The sequence below is a fragment of the Mirounga angustirostris genome, unplaced genomic scaffold, assembly GCF_029215605.1.
Source record: "Mirounga angustirostris isolate CCGP_5_RB_7025 unplaced genomic scaffold, mMirAng1.0.hap1 SCAF_5, whole genome shotgun sequence".
Taxonomy (NCBI): domain Eukaryota; kingdom Metazoa; phylum Chordata; class Mammalia; order Carnivora; family Phocidae; genus Mirounga; species Mirounga angustirostris.
The window spans coordinates 72304740-72327923 of record NW_026991713.1 but is presented as its reverse complement, the minus strand read 5'-3'; the positions used below and the strand labels follow the sequence as shown (position 1 = coordinate 72327923).

General features: G+C 37.0%; 1 protein-coding gene across 1 annotated transcript in view; it reads left to right on the top strand.

The window, feature by feature from the left end:
• Positions 1 to 5411: 5411 nt before the first annotated feature.
• Positions 5412 to 23184, top strand: part of REDIC1 (regulator of DNA class I crossover intermediates 1) — a 71686-nt gene continuing 53913 nt past the window's right edge. The window contains exons 1-5 of the mRNA XM_064590283.1: positions 5412 to 5552; positions 14511 to 14649; positions 18628 to 18775; positions 19158 to 19191; positions 20299 to 20483. Of these exons, the coding sequence (XP_064446353.1) occupies positions 5412 to 5552; positions 14511 to 14649; positions 18628 to 18775; positions 19158 to 19191; positions 20299 to 20483 (647 nt within the window). The remainder of the gene's footprint in view (positions 5553 to 14510; positions 14650 to 18627; positions 18776 to 19157; positions 19192 to 20298; positions 20484 to 23184) is intronic.

Below are 23184 nucleotides of genomic sequence, written 5' to 3'. Positions count from 1 at the left end.
AATCTGTTTTGGGAATGTTTTGTGTATATATCTGTTAAGCCCATGTGGTCTAATGTGTTGTTCAAGTTCACTGTTGGTTTTTTTTTTTTTTTAATTGATATTTTGTCTGGATAATCTTCCATTGATGTAAATGGGGTGTTAAAATCCACTACTGTTACTGTGTTACTGTTAATTTCTCCCTTTGTGTCTGTTAATATTTCTTTTGTGTGTTCAGATGCTCCTATGTTGGGTGCAGTTACTTAGAATTGATATGTTCTGGTTTTGGATTGATCCCTATTTCAGTATGTAATACCCTTCTTTGTGTCTTCTTATGGTCTTTAAAGTCTATTTTGTCTAAGTATTGCAGCCCCAGCTTTTTGTTCATTGGTTTGCTTCCATTTGCATGGAATATCTTTTTCATCTCTTCTTTTTCAGTCTGTATGTGTCTTTAGGTTTGAAGGAAGTCTTTTTGTAAGTTGGGCTTTTAATCCATTCAGTCAGCCTATGTTTTTTTATTAGAGCATTTAGTCCATTTACATTTAAAGTAGTTATTGGTTGGTGTGTACTTGTGCCATTTTATTCATTGTTTTCTTTTTTTTTTTTTTTTTTTTTTTTTTTTAAGATTTTATTTATTTATTTATTTGAGAGAGAGAGAATGAGAGAGAGCACATGAGAGGGGGGAGGGTCAGAGGGAGAAGCAGACTCCCTGCCGAGCAGGGAGCCCGATGCGGGACTCGATCCCGGGACTCCAGGATCATGACCTGAGCCGAAGGCAGTCGCTTAACCAACTGAGCCACCCAGGCACCCTATTCATTGTTTTCTGGTTGTTTTGTACTTCTTCTTTATTCTTATCTTACTCTCTTCCCTTGTGATTTGATGACTTTCCCAGTGGTGTTTGTATTTCTTTCTCTTTGTTCTTTGTGCATCTATTATAGGTTTTTAGTTTGTGGTTACCAGGAGTTTCATATATAATATCCTGTGTATATAGTAGTCTACATTAATTTAGGTGTGACTTAAGTTAGAACACATTCATAAAACACATTTACTGCCCCCTCCATGTTTTGTGTATATTTTAGCTTTTTTTAGATTTTATACCTAAAATGTATTTTTTCATATTTTAGATGTTTTATTTTGTGTATTTTCTAATATGTAGATATAATTGATTTTATTGCTTTTGTTTTTTGACTTTCATACTAGCTTTATGGTGACTGATCTAGTGTCTTTCCTATATATTTGCTTTTGCCAGTGCATTTTTTCCCTTCATTATTTTTCTTTGTTATGACCTTTTCTACTGGAAGAAGTCTTTAATATTTCTTGTAAGGCTGGCTTAGTGGTGATGAATTCCTTTTTTTTTTGTCTGGAAACTCATTCTCTTTCAATTCTGAATGATAACCTTGCAGGGTACATTATTTTTAGTTGTAAGAACTTTTAGCATTTTGAATATATCACGTACTTATTTCTGGCCTGCAATGTTTCTCCTGAAAGGAGGAAAAATCAGTTGATAGTCTTATGTGGTTTCTCTTGTATGTAACCATTTGCTTTTCTCTTTCATTTAAGAGTCTCTCTTTATGTTTACTTTTTGACATTTTAATTATTATATTTCTTGGTGTGGCCCTCCTTGGGTTCATCTTGTTTGGAGCTTTCTTTGCCTCCTGGACCTGGATGTCTATTTCTTTCCCCAAGTTAGGGAAGTTTTCAGTTATTATGTCTTCAAATAAGTTTTCTGCTCCATTCTATCTCTTTTTCTCTGAAACCGTTATAATATCAATGTTATTATCTTTGACGTTATTCCAGAGATCCCTTAAGCTATCATCATTAATTTTTTGTTGTTGTTCTTTTTTTGTTTGTTTTTGGGTGCTTTCCACTACTCTCGCTTCCAGATTGCTGTCTCTTCTTCTGCATTCTCTAATCTGCTATTGATTCCCTGTGGTTTATTTTTCATTTTAGTTATTTTTCAGTTCTGATGGTTTCTTTTTTTTATTTCCTCTTTGTTGAAGTTCATCCACTCTCCCCTCAAGTTCAGTGAACATCTTTATGACCATTAGTTTGAACTCTTTATTGGGTAGGTGGCTTATTTCTGTCTTGTTTAGTTTTCTGTGTGTTTTTTTAAAAAAAGATTTTATTTATTTGACACAGAGAGAGAGAGATAGTGAGAGCAGGAACACAAGCAGGGGGAGTGGGAGAGGGATAAATAGGCTTCCTGCTGAGCAGGGAGCCTGATGCGGGGCTCGATCCCAGGACCCTGGAATCATGACCTGAGCCAAAGGCAGATGCCTAATGACTGAGCCACCCAGGTGCTCCTCTGTGGTTTTGTTTTATTCTTTTGTTTGGCACATATTCCTCTGTCTCTTCATTTTCTCTGACTGTGTTTCTTTGTATTAGATAGGTCAGCTCCTCGTTTTGAAAGTAGTGGTCTTAACGTGGAAGGATCCTGTAGGGCACTCTAGGGGTGTCCCCTGTGTGGGCTCTGTGGGCTGCATGTACCTTCCTGTTGTGATTGGGCTGTGATTGCTGTGGGTTCCCTGATAGTTGGGGCGGGCCCTCAGCCCAACTGTCTGCAGTGACTGGCCCTGACTACTATGAGCACACTGATGGGCAGGGCTGGTCCCTGGCATGGCTGGCTGAGAGGCCCATGCTGATGGCTTGACTTGACTTCCCCTTCTTCGGGGCAGGAGCTGCTTTGGAGTGGCACTGGTCTGGCTGGGCTTCCTGCTGGGTGGGGCATAGTGGGAGTTGCTTTGGAGGGGTGCCTTTTGGGGCAGGTGGGTTAGGTAGTGCATAATTGCAAGGGAACGCCAGGGCAGGGCCAGCAGTGCTAGGGAACTACATAGTGTCAGAACTGGCTCTCGCAAGTATCTGGCCAGCTAGATTGAAGGAGGGCAAGAAAAATTGTGCCAGCATTTCCATTCCCAGAGAAAGCTTCTACAGATCCCTGCCTGTCTGGCACATGCCCTAAAATTAGTCAATAAATCTCCCTTTATTTATAAACCTGGTGCTTTTCAATCTGCTATTTTTGTGCTGGATCTTGGACCAACTGATATGGCATGCTGCCTCTTTAAGAGTGGAGTATTGGTTTTTCTATAGCCTTCTGGCTCTTCTGGAGTCAAGCCCCACTGACTTTGAAATCCTGACATTGTGAGGGCTTATCTTCTGGTGCAGGTTCACAGGGCTGGGGGTGCCTGATATCAGGATCCATTCCCTTGCTGCTTACAAGGACATCCATCCCTGTGAGATCCTTCCTGTTTATAAGTTGTCTCACCAGAGGATTTCATTCTTGACACTGTCTTGACAACAAAACCCTATCTCTGCTCCTGCTACCCTTCTCAGAGTGGCTGCTTCTTATGTCATGATCTCTGGAAGATCTGTTCTGCTAGCCTTCAAGTCATTTTCAGAGTCAGTTGCATTATATATAGTTGTTGCTTTGCTGTGTCTGTGGGAAGAGGTAAGCTCAGGATCTTCCTACCCCTTGATCTTCCCTAAATCTCCCTCTTCTCCCAGTTTTGACAGAATGGTCTTCTGAAGGAAATGAATCTCCTTGATCAGCTAGACCCTACCTCCTAGTTGTCTCTCAAACTTTTGTCATTGTCCAAGTCTTCTTTGTTCTTAGTGTTTCTTAGTAGTAGATGGTGTGCCAAGACACATCAGTGTCTCAATGGGTAGGATTGCAGTTAGCACCTGGTTGCTAACCCTCAGGCAGCAGCTGGGTATGTTATGTATTTCAGCCCCTTCCAGGAAGAAACTGGGAGATGAGCTTTTTTGCCTGTTCCTCTGTGCTAGCCACTGGGTTATGTTTCTGTGCCCAGTAAGAACTCTTTCTTTGTTTGCTAAATTTCTGTGGTACTTGTGAATGCAAGCCCAAGTGATCAGGAGACTTATTCTTTGGGTGGCTGTCACAAAAGCTGTGGCTTTAAATAAGCTATACAAGCTCCTTCCAGGCAGATACTGGTGATTTGGTTTTACTGGAGTGGGCTGGAGTTCTGGAGAAAGCCTGAGAGATGTGTTCAGTCTTCCCAGGTCTCTGGGGAAGATCACAGCCTGCCTGTCGATGCCTGCTAGATTAGAAGCCTTGCCCTAAAGTGGTATCTTTTAAGGTAAGCAGATAAACCTTTTTCAGGGAACTAATGAGATTAAGAGATTTTGCCTGGTCACTACTTGCTTAGCCCTGGGGTGATAGGCAGTTAAGAATTGTTTCTTTGTTTACTAAAGTCCTACTGGTTTCTTGAATGGAAGGAAGCCCCTTTGGCTATGAGTGTGAGGGCATCCAGTGACATATTCTTTGGGTGGCAGCTATAATAGCTGGGGCACACCATCTCCTTCTAGGGAGATATGATGTGCTGGAGTGGTTTGGAAAAAGGCAGGAGAGGTCTCCTCTGGCTTTCTCACTTTCTGGAGCGGTTTGCAGCCAGCCGCTGAAGTCTGCTGGAATTATAAGCCTGGATCTCAGGAAGGAGCTTGTCAAGTGTGCAGATAAACCTTTTTCTGGGAAAGGCTGGAAGATAGATGATTTACATACTCCATGATGAACGCTGAGGGGTAGCTGTGGTGAGTGCTACACACCCGTTAAGAATTTGCTTATGTCATGTTTGCTATAGTGTTGTGGGTCTCCTGGACACAGGCCCTGTTGGCTTTCAGAGCTGTGTTTTTGGGAACTTACCTGTCTAGTGAGGGCCCTGAAAATTGGGAGTGCTGGATATGCAGTACAAACCATTTGCTCCTCAGGTCAAAACTAGGAATTGGGGGTTCCCACCCAACTATATGGCACTGTGCTAAGGGGGGAGGAATGTGTTTATGGTAAGAGTATGTCATAGCCTTTCCTACCTGTTCCAGTGTGGGTGTTTTCTCAATTATCTAGTATGTAGGAGTCACTCAGCTAGTTTCTGAACCTCTTTCAGAGGGAATGCTGCAAATGTAGCTGTACATATGGTGTGTCTGTGGGAAGAGGAGGCCTCAGGAGCCTTCCGTATTGCCATCTTACTCAACCCTGTGGAACAACAAAAAGAGCAACATTACTGTCTTATTTTGACACTGACCTAAGCAAAACCATTAGAAGCAACTAGTAGGAATACACACACACACACACACACATACATACATACACACACGCACATACACATACACATCTGACAGCCAAATAAAAAATTACTTTTGGATCATCAACTATTTTAATTTTATTGTATAACATTTTAGAAGTAGATATTTGTACTCTTTGGCAGCCCAGCATCTGAGCCCCGTGTGTGTGGGTGTGGGGGGGTATTTCCCACCTTACGAGGTATGGTACTAGGCACAGGCCACCATCCTCTAAAGAATGTGGAAAAAAAACCCCCATAAAGCCCAACGCAAAAAAACACAACAAAACCCAGATAAGGTGTTTCAAGGTGTTTCAGTCTGTTTTGCAGCTAGGAAATGGGCATATGATCTAAGCTCTGACTTCGATGCACTTGTCCTATACTTTGAATGAGCAGTTAGTGAAGCCAAAGAAAGAATACAGAGCATCTATTGTAGTTGCAGGCAGTTGTAGGAGCTGTAGCAGGATTGAATTTTCAGGGACAGTAATGTTAGTGATGCCAGAGGAGGTATTTTACTGTCCAGGAGTGGAGATGGTGAAGCTGCCTCCTTGGCCCCTCTGGCCAACTTAGTAGTCTTTAACTTTTAGCAAGCACCTTTAGTCCACGTGATTGGTTAAACCTTTCTTTGTGTAGCTATAGATCATGCATTGTTTCCCAGAAAGACTCAGAACCAAACCCTCTTGCACAGACTCTGAGGACCATGATGATATCTGTAGCTGGCACCATTGAGTCTGCAAGTAATCAAGAAGTGTTAACAGACCACTGTGCTCCCCTTTTACTGATTTTTAGAAAAAAATTTAAATTAAAAAAATTTTTTAATTTTACTAAGTTTTTATTTAAATTCCGGTTAGTTAACATAAAGTATAATGTTATTTCCTGGTGTATAATATAGTCATTCCACATTTCCATAAAACACCCAGTGCTCCTCACAAAGTGCACTCCTTAATCCCCCATCACCTATTTAACCCATCCTCCCACCTACTTCCCCTCTGGTAACCATCAGTTTGTTCTCTATAGTTGGTTTCTTGGTTTTCTTCTCTCTTTTTACCCCCTATGATCATTTGTTTTGTTTCTTAAATTCCACCTATGAGTGAAATGATATGGTATTTATCTTTGACTGACTTATTTTGCTTAGCATAATACTCTCTGGCTCCATCCATGTCATTGCAAATGGCAAGATTTCATTCTTTTTGATGGCCGAGTAATATTCCTGTGTGTGTGTGTGTGTGTGTATGTATACACACACCATATCTTCTTTATCCATTCACCAGTTGATGGACACTTGGGCTGTTTCCATAATATTGGCTATTGGTGATAATGCTGCTATAAACATCATGGTGCATGTATCCCTTTGAATTAGTATATTTGTATTCTTTGGGTAAATACCTAGTAATACAATTGCCGAATCATAGGGTAGTTCTACTTTTAACTTTTTGAGGAATCTTCATATTATTTTCCACAGTAGCTGTACCAGTTTGCATTCCCACCAGCAGTGTAAGAGGGTTCCCTTTTCTCTGCATCCTCACCAACACCTGTTGTTTCCTGTATTGTTAATTTTAGCCGTTTTGACAGGTGTGAGGTGATATCTCATTGTAGTTTTGCTTTGCATTTCCCTGATGAAGAGTGATGTTGAGCATCTTTTCATGTGTCTATTGGCCATCTATATGTCTTCTTTGGAAAAATGTCTTTTCATGTCTTCTGCCCATTTTTTAACTGGATTATTTGTTTTTTGGGTGTTGAGTTTGATAAGTTCTTTATACATTTTGGACACTAATCCTTTATCAGATATGTCATTTGCAAATATTTTTTCCCATTCTGTAGGTTGCCTTTCAGTTTTATTGTTTCCTTTGCTGTGCAGAAGCTTTTTATTTTGATGAAATCCCAGTAGTTTATTTTTGCTTGTTTCCCTTGTCTCTGGAGACATATCTAGTAAGAAATTGCTATGGCTGATGTCAAAGAGGTTACTGCCTCTGTTCTCTTCTAGGATTTTAATGGTTTCCTGTGTCACATTTAGGTCTTCCATCCATTTTGAATTTATTTTTGTGTATGGTGTAAGAAAGTGGTCCAGTTTAGGTTTTTTTTTTTTTTTTTTTTTAAGATTTTATTTATTTATTTGTCAGAGAGAGAGAGCATGCACAAACTGGGGGAGTGGCAAGCAGATGTAAAAGCAGAATCCCTGCTGAGCAAGGAGCCTGATATGGGACTCAATCCCAGGACCCTGGGATCATGACCTGAGCCAAAGGCAGACACTTAACTGACTGAGCCACCCAGTCATCTCCAGTTTATTTTTTTAAACTTTTTTTTTTTTTAAAGTAGGCTCCACACCCAGCATGGGGCTTGAACCCACAATCCTGTGATCAAGAGTTGCATGCTTCACTGACTAAGCTAGCCAGGCTCCTCCACTTTCATTCTTTTGCATGTTGCTATCCAGTTTTCCCAACACCATTTGTTGAAGAGACTTTTTTCCATTGGATATTCTTTCCTGCTTTGTCGAAGATAAATTGACCATATAGTTGTGGTTTTCCCCTTTTAGTGATAACTGCCCTAAATAAAGTTCCTTTAAAAATCTTTGGGTTGGGGTGCCTGGGTGGCTCAGTCAGTTAAGCGGCTGCCTTCGGCTCGGGTCATGATCCTGGGGTCCTGGGATTGAGCCCCACGTCCGGCTTCCTCCTCAGCAGAGAGCCTGCTTCTCCCTCGCCCTCTGCCTGCCACTCTGCCTGCCACTCTGCCTACTTGTGCCCTCTCTATCTCTCTGTGAGATAAATAAAATCTTAAAAAAAAAAAATCTTTGGGTTGGGGGAAATCTTTGCGCCAAGCAGAGAAACCTCAGATTTGGTTTTTGCGCAGGAATCCACCTTCTCTCCAGGTGGCCAGCCTCCTGAATAAAGCTCAAATTCCTTTCCAGTTAAAACTCATCTCTTGAATATTGGCTTTGCAAGTGAAGAACAGCTGAACTTGGGTTTTCTGTAACAGTGGTACAATCAGTGGTGTCCAGTGTTGACCTGTGTCAGCAGTCGTGTACTTATTGAAACTAATTATGGCATGGTTTTGACTTGACCTCACAGCCTAGACTATCTTGTTCCTGCAGGTTGCCAGATCTGCTTTCTCAGCCTTCTTGGCAGGTCTGTTGGCTACCCAGTTTTCTTTTATTTTTTATTTATTAAAAAAAAATTTTTTTTAGATTTATTATTTATTTGAGAGAGCATGAGCCGGTGGGGAGGGGCGGGGGGGGCAGAGGAAGAGGGAGAAGCAGACTCCCTGTTAAGCAGAGAGCCAGTGTGGGGGCTCAATCCCAGATCATGACCTGAGCTGAGAGCCAAAGGTAGATGCTTAACCGACTGAGCCACCTAGGCGTCTCTACGCAGTTTCCTTTTAATACATTTTTTTTCTGTTTAAATTAACCAAAGGTGCTTTCAGTTTCTTGTAACTAAAAATCCTAATTGATGCAATGTTTTTCTTTAGTGCAGCTAATTGAGAGACACTGTTTAGTAGCATCAGTTGCCATAATAACAATCTAAAATGTTCTATTTAAGAAATTACCTTTGACTTCTACATCAGGATCCTTTTTCACTTTTATATGGTAGTAGGCTGATACAGCAGCTGGTCTTGAGTTTTTGTTTTTTTTTAAGATTTTATTTATTTAATTGAGATAGAGCGAGAGAATGAGAGAGAACACAAGCAGGGCAGAGGGACAGAGGAAGAGGGAGAAGCAGTCTCCCCGCTGAGCAGGCGCCAGATGAGGGACTCCATCCCAGGACCCTGACTGAGATCATGACCTGAGCTAAACGTTCAACTGACTGAGCCACCCAGGCGCCCCTTGAGTCCTTAATTGACTTTTCTTAGGCACATAGTGATGGGGATTATGTACTACAGAAATTTGGTGAGAGCCGTAAGAGTGTCCTGGATAATAGAAAGTCAGCCTGGAATGAAAGCACTTGATATTTATGTATATAAAGACTGTATTTAGACTTTGACTTGTCCCTAATTCTGCTGATCTTTATAGTGGGAACTGCTTGTAGAATTGATATCTCTTCTTATTATCTGTATATAAACTGAAATGCTTAATATTGTTGGCTCTGTCATACTTCTTATATTTCTGAACTTTGAAAAGTCACTTTGCTTCTTATGCGAGTTTTTTGTAAATTAAAAATTTTTTTTTTAAAGATTTTATTTATTTATTTGAGAGAGAGAGAATGAGAGACAGAAAGCAGGAGAGGGAGGAGGGTCAGAGGGAGAAGCAGACTCCCCGCGGAGCAGGGAGCCCGATGTGGGACTCGATCCCGGGACTCCAGGATCATGACCTGAGCTGAAGGCAGTCGCTTAACCAACTGAGCCACCCAGGCGCCCCTGTAAATTTTAAAATGATGGAGAATAAACTAATCTCTAAGATCCTCTCCAGCCTTAACATTTGAGGTGTTAATGAAATGTAATTTACTTCCTTTTTCTTTTCTAAAGTTTGAATCCCAGCAATACACTTACGGTGCTGCATAGAACAGAATAGATTGGGTTCTTTGTTCAATGAGCTCAAAATGGTCAATTAAGACATAGCTTTTGGGAAATATGTTAAAGAACAAGTTCAGTAAGTGGCAAGTGTGAGGGTATTCAGTAACTTATGTAGTTTATGAAAATTTGGAAAAATGAACAGCTTTGTGTATTCACAGTTGACATACTTGGAAAGCAGTGTAATGCACTGGTTAAAAACTTTAAAATCAGAATTCTTGGATTTGAATCTCCAATTTACACCAATCAGCAATATGACTGTGGGCAAGTTACTTAACCTCTCTTAGTTTCTCCATCAGTAAAATGGGGATAAAAATAGGTCTTACCTTATGGAGTTGCTGTGAAGATTAAATGAATTTATACATATAAAGTGTCCAAAACATTTAGGGTGGTGCAAGATATATAGTACTTGTTAATTAGCCGTTTTTATTTTCATGTTCTTATATTATCTCATATAGCTGATATACATTTTATTTATTTTTATTTTACTTATAATTCTTGCACAGATCTTGAATTTGAGACCATAGTTTCATGTATATCCAAAAGCTATATTGTGCAGATCTTTTTAAATTGTCATGAATGTTTTATAGCATTCCATTATTACTAATAGAGCAAATATTTATAACTGTTAAATACTGTACTGTCATTGGGATTCAGTGCAGTGTTTAGCACAAAGATCATAGGTATAAGGCACATCCATAATGACTAGCTATTTTTTTTAAACAAGTTAGTACACATAGCTGATACATTAATATACCTAGAGTTTCTCTAATAATAAACTTAAAATTTCCTTAGATCCAAATAGATTTTGATCTTCTCTCTATTCCCTCCTGATTTTAGTAGAATATTGAAATAATAAGATAAAGCAAGAAAATAGCAGTCTTGACCAAGAATATTGCTATCAGATGAGAATGTTTCAGGGATACATCTTTTCCAATGCATTGCTTTCTCTTTGCTTATATTGATTTTATAATCCAGGTTTATTCATTGTAGGTCTAGAGTCTTTTTTACTATTTCTTGGATTTTCTAAGAAAATTTTGTGAAACAGTATATACTATAAATAACATCTCATAGTTTCTTTTCAGAAAATAATATAATTCTTACTATACTTTTTTTTTTTTTTTAAAGATTTTATTTATTTATTTGACAGAGACACAGCGAGAGAGGGAACACAAGCAGGGGGAGTGGGAGAGGGAGAAGCAGGCCTCCCGCGGAGCAGGGAGCCCGATGCGGGGCTCGATCCCAGGACCCCGGGATCATGACCTGAGCCGAAGGCAGACGCTTAACGGCTGAGCCACCCAGGCGCCCCTTTACTATACTTTTAGATTTTAATTTCAAGTCGTCAATTCAGCTAAAATGGCAATCATTTTAGGGACTATTTCTTTAATCATAATATCTTTTGTCTTGCTTCCTTTTTCAGTACCAGGGTTCTGATCAAGCAGGAAAGGAGAAAGCAAAAGGTAAAGTAAATATATTTTTATTTATATTAGCCTTGTGAGAACAGTGATCTTTTGAAGTGTTTTTTGAAGGTTAATAAATTCACCTAAGTAACTGGAAGGCCATCCAGTCTTCTCTGTCTTGTAGATAGTTTGATCAGCCAACCATTTTCTTAGGCAGGGACTTAAAGATCATTGTTGATTCTTGTTGTCATTCTAGTTCTAAAATATATCCCACTCTTTTAAGGGAAGTCTGATCACTTCTCACTACCTGTCCTACGAGTACCCTGATTCAAATAATCATTTTTTAGTTTTTTTTTTTACATTGGTTTTATTATATAAAGTTGAGCATGTATATATCTTACAGCCGAGCAGTATATATTCAAGAGAAACTCTTCCACATGTGTACTTTGAGACATATACAAGCTTGTTTGGATCATTGTTGTTAAGTAGCAAAAAAGAAAGAGAAGAAGGCAAAAGGGAGGAAGCAGAGGGGCAGGAGTATGGGGAGGGAAGGGGACCACCCAAATGTCCATTAGCAGTAGAATGGTTAAACAAATTGTGGCATACCCAAGTAATTATGTAGCAGTGAAAATGTATCAGTGTGTATTCACAGTTGACATACTTGGAAAGCAGTGTAATGCACTGGTTAAAAACTTTAAAATCAGAATTCTTGGATTTGAATCTCCAATTTACACCAATCAGCAATGTGACTGTGGGCAAGTTACTTAACCTCTGTAATTAATGTAGATTAATTAATGTAGATGAATCCCCAAAATAAAACGTTGACCAAATGAAGCAACTCAATGAATATAAGCAGTAAGATTCCATTTACAAAGTGTTCCAAAACAGGAAAAATATGTTCAAAGCTCATAAAATTTAAAGAAAAGTTATTAGTGAAATGATGTCTCATTGTAAATTTAACTCCTATTTTCTTGATTACTAGTGAGGTTATCTGAAATTTTCATCCATGTTTCCTCTTTTGTGAAGTACTTTTCCAAGTATTTTTTCCATTTTTAATTTAATGTTGTCTTTTTCTTATTGTCTTTATATATTTAGAATTCTTTGGTTACTCTGTAGCTTTTATTTTTACTTTCTTAATGCTGTCTTTTAAGGCAAGTTCTTAATTTTAATGTAATCAAATTTATCAGTGTTTTTCTGCTTTAACTTTTATTCCTATGTAGTCTGTTCTTCACACAGCAATTAATAGGATCTTTTAAGAGCACAAATCAGAATTTTCGTTCCCCTGCTTAAAAGCTTCAGTTGTTTTTCATTGCTTTTAGAATAATACCTGACTTAACCATAGCCTAGAAGGACCTGAAGGATCTACACCCTGCCTACTTCTCTGATTTTCTTACTACTTGCCCAGTTCATTTTATTTTAGCTACACTGACCTTCTTTCTGCCATTCTTCTTCTCTTTGTCCGGAATATTCTTCCTCAAGATACTTGCGTGTGTGGCTTGTCAACATTTAGGTTTTAGCTCAAGTATCTCCTCTTAGATTGGCTTTCTCTGATCACAGCATCTAAGTAGCTTCCCACCCTCCAGTTTCCTTCTAGGACCATTTCTTACCACTCTTCTCTTTCATAATCTGGTATTTTCTTATAAATTTGTTTCCTCTGTTCTCCCCCCACCTTCATTAACATATATTCATCAGAAGAGGGATTTTATTATTTTTGTTTATTTTGTATCTCCCATGCCTAGAATTGTGCCAAGCAATAACATAGGCATTCAATAAATAAACTATAATCTGTCCCGAGATTTTTTTTTTTAGTATTCTAACTCTGGATCATTCTTGTGAATATTTATAAGAAAGGGAAAGACATATGGCCCTTCCCTGAACTGTCGATCCCTAGTTATGTCACTTTCCTATTCTTTGAAAATGTCACACCTTCCCTTGAATATTTCATGCCTCCTTTAAACCACTCTTCCCCAACCCTGTTTTTAATCTCTTCACACTCATTAGATGACCTTGTCTTACATTTCAGAGGAAATAGAAGCTATCAGATGAGAATTATCTCATGTTATCTACTACCAGTTCTATAAACTATCTTACATCTTCACTGATCTTCTCTTTCCCTTCTGTGATTGTAGAAGTAGTTTCCTTTTGTCAAGGGAAGGTCTATTTGCAGTCTGGATTCCATTTTTCTCAAGAACTTCACTGCATCAGTTACTTCCTCTCTTTCTTGTATTCTCAACCAGTCACTGTCAGCTGGAGGCTTTCCACTGATATTCAGACATACTCAATTTTCTGCTATTAAAACAAGTAAAGCCCTCTCTGGATCCTTTCCCTTTCTTGCTATGCCCCTTCACTTTTATCTCTCATTCACTTCTCAGTCCACTCAACAGTATAGCTTTTGCTAATGGCAGAGTAGCAGACATGGAAGGATAATAAAGGAAATTAAATTGAGTCTGGGGGGAGTTAGTCTCACACAGCTGCTTTTTCTTATCCTCTTCTCATTTTAGTTGACTTTTTTTTTTTTTTAAAGATTTTATTTATTTATTTGACAGAGAGAGACACAGCGAGAGAGGGAACACAAGCAGGGGGAGTGGGAGAGGGAGAAGCAGGCTTCCTGCTGAGCAGAGAGCCCGCCTGATGCAGGGCTCAATCCCAGGACCCTGAGATCATGACCTGAGCTGAAGATAGACGCTTAATGACTGAGCCACTCAGGCGCCCCTCAGTTGACTTTTAATGGTACTCAGCTGTGCATATCTTAAAGGCTTTTTATATCTGTAAGATAGCATACTCTGGGGGCGCCTGGGTGGCTCAGTCGTTAAGCGTCTGCCTTCGGCTCAGGTCATGATCCCAGGGTCCTGGGATCGAGCCCCACATCGGGCTCCCTGCTCCACGGGAAGCCAGCTTCTCCCTCTCCCACTCCCCCTGCTTGTGTTCCCTCTCTCTCGCTGTGCCTCTCTGTCAAATAAATAAAATCTTTTTTTTTTAATTTTAAAGATTTTATTCATTTATTGACAGAGAGAGAGAGAGAACAAGTAGGCAGAGAGGCAGGCAGAGGGAGAGGGAGAAGCAGGCTTCCCGCTGAGCAGGGAGCCAGATGCGGGGCTCGATCCCAGGACCCCGGGATCATGACCTGAGCCGAAGGCAGCGGCTTAACCGACTGAGCCACCCAGGCGCTCCCAAATAAATAAAATCTTAAAAAAAAAAAAAAAAAAAGATAGCATACTCTGTAGAAAAACAAGTTTTTAACTTGTCAGGTTTGTTTTATCACATTTTTAAAAAGCTTTATATTTCTGATAATTTTTAATCTTTTGATACCTAGTAATGCCTTCATAAAGTTCTATTTTAAAGGCATTACATTTACCAAAAAGATTTTAAGAGGCTGTGAAATTAAGAGTCTTTAGGCAAACTATGTCATCATGATTGATTTTAATTTATATGTAAGCATATAAAGGGGGTGTCAAAAATATAAAAATGTCAAGTCAATTAATTATTAAATGGCCTTATTGCTTTTTATTTTTTTGATTTGCCTAATAACTTTTGTTATAATAACTTTTATTTTTAATTATTTTAGGAATATTTTGAAAAGAAAAGGTTAAAATCAAAAATGAAATTACTGGGAGTTTCATCCCCTGTCAAAAATTCCACTGTCAGTTTAGACCTCCTTAACCTATATATGGTAAATCACATATCTTGCCAGAAGAAAACACCTGGTAAGTCTTTCCATTAGCATTTTGTTTGACTCTAATGTGATCATAACATTCAGTTTTCTAATAAATTTATAATTTTAGAACTCAGAGGATATGGAAAGTAAACTAATTTTAAAACTTGGCTGCCTTCTTAAATTAGTTACTTTTTGATTAAAGTACCTTTGTCACTTTTTGCTTAAAATCTTTTTTTTTTGCTTATTCTATTTTTAAGTTATGTTGTTATATAGAATTAATGTTATAAGGTATGGTCAAAGTTATTATATTGTAGTTGTTTTAGTTACTACATTAATCTACGTAGGCTGATAGTTACCAAAGTTTAGCTAAAAGAGCAGGGAATAAATGTCTTTACTATCTTAAAGTATTTAGAGAATTTGTTTGAAAGGAGGCACTGAAAAAGATTTTTGCCTCAATGATTAGTTTCCTGTATCACAACTTGAATGATTTCTTAGGCATTCTTGGAATGTTAACTATAGTAGTCTAATACTTCAAAATAAAGTTCATTTTGCCTGTATTTTGAGCCTTCAAGCGAATAAAAAGTTTAATCAGAATATTTTTTTTTTCTCAAGGGAACTTGTGTCTGATATTTAATTTTTAAAATAAGTACTAAAATGAGAGCTTAAGAAATAAGATAGTTCATAAAGGAAGGATAGAAATTGATCGTAAGTGCTGTTAGTATATTCTGTTTTCCTTTCTCTGCCATTTTTATTCCTTAATGCAGACAGCGGTTCACACAAGCAAATTTAGTTATACGTTAGATCTAAGTATGCTCTTTATGGACTTTAGGAATAAAAGTTTTGTTGTAAATCTGTTTGATGTATTTACCTTCTTTTTCTTCACTTATGTAATATAGTGTTGTCAGCCACAGTCATGACATTTGACATTAGATCCTCATACCTTGTTCATCTTATAGCTAAAGTTTGACCTGTTACCAACCTGTATTTCCCCTATTCCCTGGTCCCCGGCCCCTGACGACCACTTTAGTACTCCCTGTTTCTGTGAGTTTGATTTTCTTTTTTAGATTCCACATGTAAGTGATACCATGCATTATTTGTCTTTCTCTAGCTTATTTCAGTTAACATAATGCCTTTAAGGTCCATCCAAGCGGTCATAAGTGGCAGGATTTCCTTAATGTTCATGGCTGAAGAATATTTCATCATATGTATATATCTCACCTGTTCTTTTTCCAGTCATCCATTGACAGACATGAGGTTATTTTCATATCTTATATCTAGCCCATTGTGAATGATGCTCCTGTGAACATGGGACATGGGAGTACAGATATCTCCTTATGATTCTGTTTTCATTTCCTTTGGATATATACTGAGAAATGGGACTGCTGAATTATGTAGTTTTTCTTTTAATTTTTTGAGGAACATATATTATGTTCTCCATAGTTACTCCACCCATTTGCATTCCTATCAACTGTGCACAAGGGTTCCCTTTTTCCACATCCTTCCCAACACTTGTTATCTCTTGCCTTTTTGATGATAGTCACTCTAACAGGTGTGAGGTGATAATCTCATTGTGGTTTTGATTTGTATTTCCCTGAAAATTAGTGATGGGCACCTTTTCATATGTCTGTTGGCCATTTGTATGTTTTCTTTGGAAAAATGTCTGTTCATTTCCACTGTCCATTTACAAAATTAGATTGTTCATTTTTTGCTAAGAGTTGTATGAGTTTGTTATATATTTTGCAACTTGAGCCCTTATCAGGTATATGGTTTGCAAATATTTTCTCCCATTCCATAGTTTGTCTTTTCATTTTGGTAATGATTTTCTTTGCTGTGTAGAAGATTTTTAGTTTGATGTAGTTCCCATGTTTGTTTTTGCTTTTGTTGCCTTTGCTTTTGGTGTCAAATCCAAAAAATCATTGCCTAGACTGATGCCAAGGAACTTACCCCTTATGTTTTCTTCTAGTTTTATGGTTTTAGGTCTTATATTCAACTCTTTAATCCATTTTGAGTTGAATTTTGTGTATGTTGTAAGATAGGGGACCAATTTCACTCTTTTTCATGAGGCTGTCAATGATGTATTTGCCTTTATATATTTCCTTTCTTCCTCACTTTCTTTTCATTTATACGTTCAACATGTTTATTGAGTACCTCCATTATTGAGTACTTCCATTAAGTAGTGTATTGGATGCTGAGAATAGAATAGAAAATGATGGGGTCAGGACACACTGTTCCAAAAATAAAGCATGTTGGCATACTAAAGATTTTAAGCTGAAGGAATTTGAGAAGCAGCATGTGCAGGAAGGATCCTCATGTGAGAAGTGTCCTCCCTATACCTGGAGGAAAGGAACATCTTTATCTCCAAGACAGAGGGACACAGAGAAGAATCTAAACAAATAAGCCTTGCTGTTCCCTCCTGTTGGCTAGATTTAGTTCATACCCTTTTTTGTTCGATCACATTTTCCCACTATTTTTCATTCTCCATCAAACCTAGCATAAAAATGCTCAGGTTTAACCACTTCTTTGGGTCTCCATTTCCTTATAAAGTTTTCCATTTAAAATTTATACTAAATAAATTGGTATGTTTTTTCTCTCACTAATCTGTCTTTTGTTATAGAGTTCCTAGCTGAGAATTTAGAAAAAGCGTAAGTTTATTAGTGATGGTATTAGGAGGTGGGGCCTTTAGGAGGTGGTTAGGTCATGATGGTGGAGCCTTCATGAATGGAGTTAAGTGGTGGAGGTGGTTAGGTCTTTTATAAAGAGACCCCAGAGAGCTCTCTTTGCTCCTTTCACTGTGTGAGGACACAGGGAGAAGACAGCTCTCTGTGAACCAGGACTCAGGCTCTCACCAGACCCTAAGTTTGAGAGCGCTTTGATCTTGGACTGCCTGGCTGAGAAATAAATTTCTGTTGTTTTAACTACCCAGTCTATGGTATTATGTTAGAGCAGCCTGAATGGACTAAGACATTTTACTAAAAGGAAGGGCAGTGGTGCAGCTGGGCCTCAGAGACTGCTTGAATCAGGGACTTGCATACCACCAAGATTTTTTTCTCACTTTAGATAGTAACTTTATTCTCTCAGATTGTCTTTTTCATTCAGGCTTAAAACATGACCTTAAAAAATTAATATTGCTCATCTCTCCTGTTTTGCCACAAGGGAAACACTGAGAGTTGTTTCTTTTGTTCTGAGTTTTTAAATTTTACTGGAAGTATGTTACCTTGCCCTACTGGTGCCAGGTCCTAGCAATGGAACAATTATTTATAACCACAGAGATGTGATTCTATTATTGGTTCATCTTGGGTCAGATGGTTCCCCTTAAGTCAATTATTTTTTCTAGAGACAGGGTTTTATAAGAAGATAGGAAGTTCTCTAGTAGAACTGTATAGTTGGGGCACCTCGGTGGCTCAGCTGGTTAAGCATCCAACTCTTGGTTTCAGCTCAGGTCATGATCCTGTGGTCATGGGATCAAGCTCCACACCAGGCTCTGTGCTCATTGCAAAGTCTACTTAGAGTCTCTCTCCCTCTCCTTCCTGCTCTCTCTCTCTCCCGCTCGCTCTCAAATAAATAAATAAATAAATAAATAACTTTTAAAAAAGCACAGAAGAGCCCCTGTGTAGTTGGTATGTGTGTAAAAAAGCATTACCCAGAAAAGGAGAGTGGTTAAAAAGTACTGAGCAGACCAAATAGTGATATCTTGTATAAGGAGAGAAAAGGCTTCTGTTTCCATAAAGTTTAAAGATCTAGTAAGAGAGATAGAATTAATCAGGTACAATAAACCATGGTAAGTGCTATAATAGAGAACATAGAACTGAATCAGTATAGCCCCTTTCATGAGGACTATGTAAGATAATGAAAAAGATGATTTGAATTATCTGTGATAGTTTTTAGTACTTTAATGACTTCTAGCATATATAGAATATAGGTAGTTTTAGGAAATTTCTAAGATGTACACTTATTTAATGAACATTGTATATCAAACGTTGCTTTTAAAAGATTTTATTATTTTTAATTATAACTTTTTTCATTATAGAAACTGTGAGAAAACCAATCCACGTGAATATGCATAGAGACGTAAAAATGCCCCTAAGAAAGCATAATTTAGAACTTCCAATGACACCTCACTGTGTACCATCTAACCTCTGCATTGATGATATAGACAACAGGTATGTTTTATCAAGGTGGTATATTATTTAGGTATTTCAACGGGTCATCATCAGTACTGTTTTATTCATTAGAAAATATGCAGAGGACTTTTCTTCTAGCTCTAGTTTTTGTTTGGCTGTTAACAGTATTATTAAACCATTAAGACTTTTATCAAATGAGCTAATGTCCATACTAAGTGTTTTGTATGCATAGTTTGACTTTCCTTATCCTCAAAATGTTTCTGTAGTAATAATACAATTTTTAAAAAAATTTGAGAATGATTTAGAGTTCTGTATGTTTTCATGTATTTCTATAGAACAGTATGAGTTTTAAATATATGTAAAAAGGTAGTCAAATTTATTATCAGCTTTTTTTTTTAACCTTACATTTTTCTTTTCATTTTTATATACTGTCAAGACTAGGCAGCAAGAAACAACTTGCCCCAGTTCAGGTGAGACTTAAAATTTTTTTTAAGTTACTTTAACAATTGTGGAATGCTACCAAATGATAGAAATTTTTCGAATATCAGGGAAAATTATTCTTTAAAAAATTTTTTTACAGTCTTTAAAAATTATTTTTAAAGTTTTCAATATATAGAACTTATACCTTAGGTATATTTTAACTGATTGCTTAAAGAAACCCTTTGGAGTTCTGGTAATGTAGATTAGGCCTGTGTGTACATAACATTTGTTACTGATGAGCTGCAAAAGATAATTCATTTGGGTATTCCTGCTTTGGGTTTATGTGATCATTGAGAAATTCATCTCTTCTAGCATAGTGACCATATGATTTTATATCAAATTGTGATTTTCAACATTTACACTGATAATAATAATCTTGGGAGATTATTTTTCTTTCAAGTATTGCACATGATTTTTTTAGTAAATAAAATTTTAATCAATTAGAAAATATATAGATTGTGATTAAACCTTGAAATTTTAAGATCCAATGCTATATTATAATATATTTTTTAAAGATTTATTTATTTTAGAGAGAGAGCGAGCACGGGACTGGGAGGGGCAGAGGGCGAGACAGAGGGAATCTTAGGCAGACTCTGTGCTGAGTGTGGAGCCTAACACGGGGCTCAGTCTCACGAGACTGAGATCATGCATGACCTGAGCCGAAACCAACAGCCAGATGCTTAACTGACTGTGCCACCCAGGTGCCTCAGGTCCAATGCTATATTATTGATTATTCTTTCTTTGCTTTGAATTGCCAAAATTAAACTGCATGAATGGCAATGATACTAAAATTTCTTGGAAGTCTTTTTACCTGAATTGTGGGTCCGTGAAACTTAGATTTCTTGTCATTTGGAGATGGCATGAAGCTTGGAGGTTGAGGGGACCAGTTGTGAGAAAGGCAGATGGAAAGGAGCTCTTCAGTATAATTTTAGTTGATAACCTCTCTTGTCTTAGTAAGTCCTCTGAATTACTGATAACTTGCTTTTCCTTGGAGCTTTTTCTGCAGTCTGTGACCTTTTTCATTCCTATTTTGACTTTCCTCTTCTCAAGTTTATATATTTTAGCAGATCAAATGGTTTTATCTACTTTTCCTATAGTTGTTACAAGTCATGGACTCATATAGAATGTTTAAACCTCAGTTCAACAGAATAGAAAATTGTAGTTTTGCTCAACCATCTTTTTCAGCAGAATTATCTTCTAACAGGAATATTACAAAACAAAATGTCATTCTCAGAATAGCACCTAGTCCTCAGAAAGTTGCATGTGAAAAAAAGCAGAATGAGCAGATACATTTGAATCACTAGTCTTAGCATTTTATATCATTGTATTTTTATGATATGCTCTTTTTTTCTGTTCTTATGGATTTAAAAAATACTAGTTGTGAATTGCTATAGACACAGACAAATTAGGATATCAGTTAAGTATAATAATTCCTCTTTGGACAAAATTTATTTGTCTGCTCTGTAGAAGATTATGAATCCAAAAATTGGAATCTTTTTAAAAAATCTTTGAAATCATCATTCTTTTATAAAATTACTGATAGTGAAATTGAAAATAGTTCAGTGTGTTTATATAATAGTTGATGATTGTAATCACAGTAAATAACTAGTTGGTGATGTCATGGTGGCCCCAATAGTCATGATATGGAAAGGGCCTTGTGAATTGCAGTATATAATCTCAGTGATGTCATAGTAGCCCGTTAAAGAATGAGTTGTGATGGTTTGATTCTTTTTATGATTTGACAGATGACAACTGGTTATATGCACTTGAATTAAAACTATACAAATGTGTTTATATAGATAGAGATGTGTAGTACTAAAATATTGTTTAGTCATTGTATTTTCTAAAGTTAAAAATCTAAAAAATCCAGATTTTAAAATTCTGAAATATATCTGCCATAAACTATAAAAAGTAGTCATTTTATTAGATTATATAGAGTTTAAAAAATAAATAAGTAAATGAAATTATTATTATACTAATGTATGATGGTAGTGGGGAAAATGGTTATAAACATGGTGTCTTGTTAATGGGAATACTCAGTTTTGAATTTCTTCCATTTTTAGCATGCATTCGTTTTATGCCATATTTATGTATTTATCATTTATAAACAAATTTATAATTTACAAATTTTATAAGTTATGATTACACATGGTACATTATATATAATATATAGTGATATCAATGATATGATTCAGTTTTATGAAAGTATTTATGAAAGTATGTTTTCTGTTTTTCAGAGAAGAGAAAATAAAGTATTATATTTCCAGTGATAGATGTTAGCCTTATTAATTTAAGGACCCATTAACTTTGGAATGATGCAATGAAAAACATTTAGTTATTCAGTTTGTATTTTATAAGACTAAAATTTGCATCCTAGATAGTTTATAGGATAGAGAATGTGTAACTCTCTGTAATCTCTACTTAAATAATCTCCTACTTTTAGGCTGCAGGTTAATGATTATCTTCAGAGGGGTAAATAATGTTTGTTTGTTTTAAAGATTTTATTTATTTATTTTGTCAGAGAGAGAGAGAGTGTGTGCTCACTTGAGCACAAGCAGAGGGATTGGCAGGCAGAGGGAGAAGCAGGCTCCCCGCTGAGCAGGGAGCCCAATGCAGGACTCGATCCCAGGACCCTGGGATCTTGATCTGAGCCGAAGGCAAACGCTCAACGACTGAGCCACCCAGGAGTCCCAGTAATGTTATACTTTTTTTTTTTTTTAATATTTTATTTATTTATTTGACAGAGAGATTGATAGCGAGAGAGGGAACACAAGCAGAGGGAGTGGGTGGGAGAGGGAGAAGCAGGCTTCCCGCTGAGCAGGGAGCCCGATGCGGGGCTCGATCCCAGGATCCTGGGATCATGACCTGAGCCGAAGGCAGACGCTTAACGACTGAGCCACCCAGGCGCCCCCCAATAATGTTATACTTAATACACAGAAGAGAAAATTAAAAAGAAAGGCTGATGTTCCTGTTCAAGGTGTAGTGGTACATTGTGAAGTATTAGAAAAGTGTTTAATTGCTTATTTGGAGGGATTTCAAGAAAAGTGAGAATTAAAATGAAACTATAAAATACAACAGAAAATGAGTTCAAACAACAGGTTAGAAGAAAAAGTGGGTTGGGGCTCACTGATCCCTAGAGAAGTTAATATTGAGCCAACATAAAGTATTCTCATCTCTTTTGGTTTGTTTGTTTCTCACTTCATGGGATGACTTTGTCTCTGTACCTCTGTCACTCTTTCTCTGAGGCTGAGCTATGAGATGTATTACCAGACTTTATTTCCAGGTCTCCCTGACTTTGGACTCCCCCCCTTTTTCCCCTAAGACTTTCAATATCTCTTTTTGTCTTCTTTTTTTCCAGTTTTGTGTCATTGATTGTTTTTGGACTTCTCATTTCTGTTTCATGGCTAGTAAATAAAATATGTTACAGATATAAATTATTATTGCTGGATAGATTAGTGTTGGGCCACTATAACATCTTACAGTTATGTGGTACCTTCCACATTAACAAATGGATTACCTCATCTGTTTTCCACAAGTCTTTCCATACGTTCCCCATTTTGCACTCAATGATACTGATATTCAGAAAGATTAAAGGAACGTTCTTTAAAATTACTCAGTAAATGGATAAAACAGATAAATACAACTGTTTTTTGGGGAAAAATTACTTTCTTTCAGAGATCATTTGCTCAAGATCCTGGTGTCCTGGGTATAATATATAAGTTATTTATAATTATAATATATTGTTTATAATTAATAATATATTTTAAAATTTTATTTAATTATATTTATAATATATATTAGTTATAATTAATAATATATGTATTTTAACTTCTGAGGAAATGGTTAGCACATCATAGTATCAATTCTGTTATTTTAACAATCATTTAAATACTGATATTGCTTTGACTGTTAGCACAATATTTGTTTTGTTTTCAATAAGGACACAGTTACTTTGTTTTAAACTAGAAAATTCATTTTTTTTT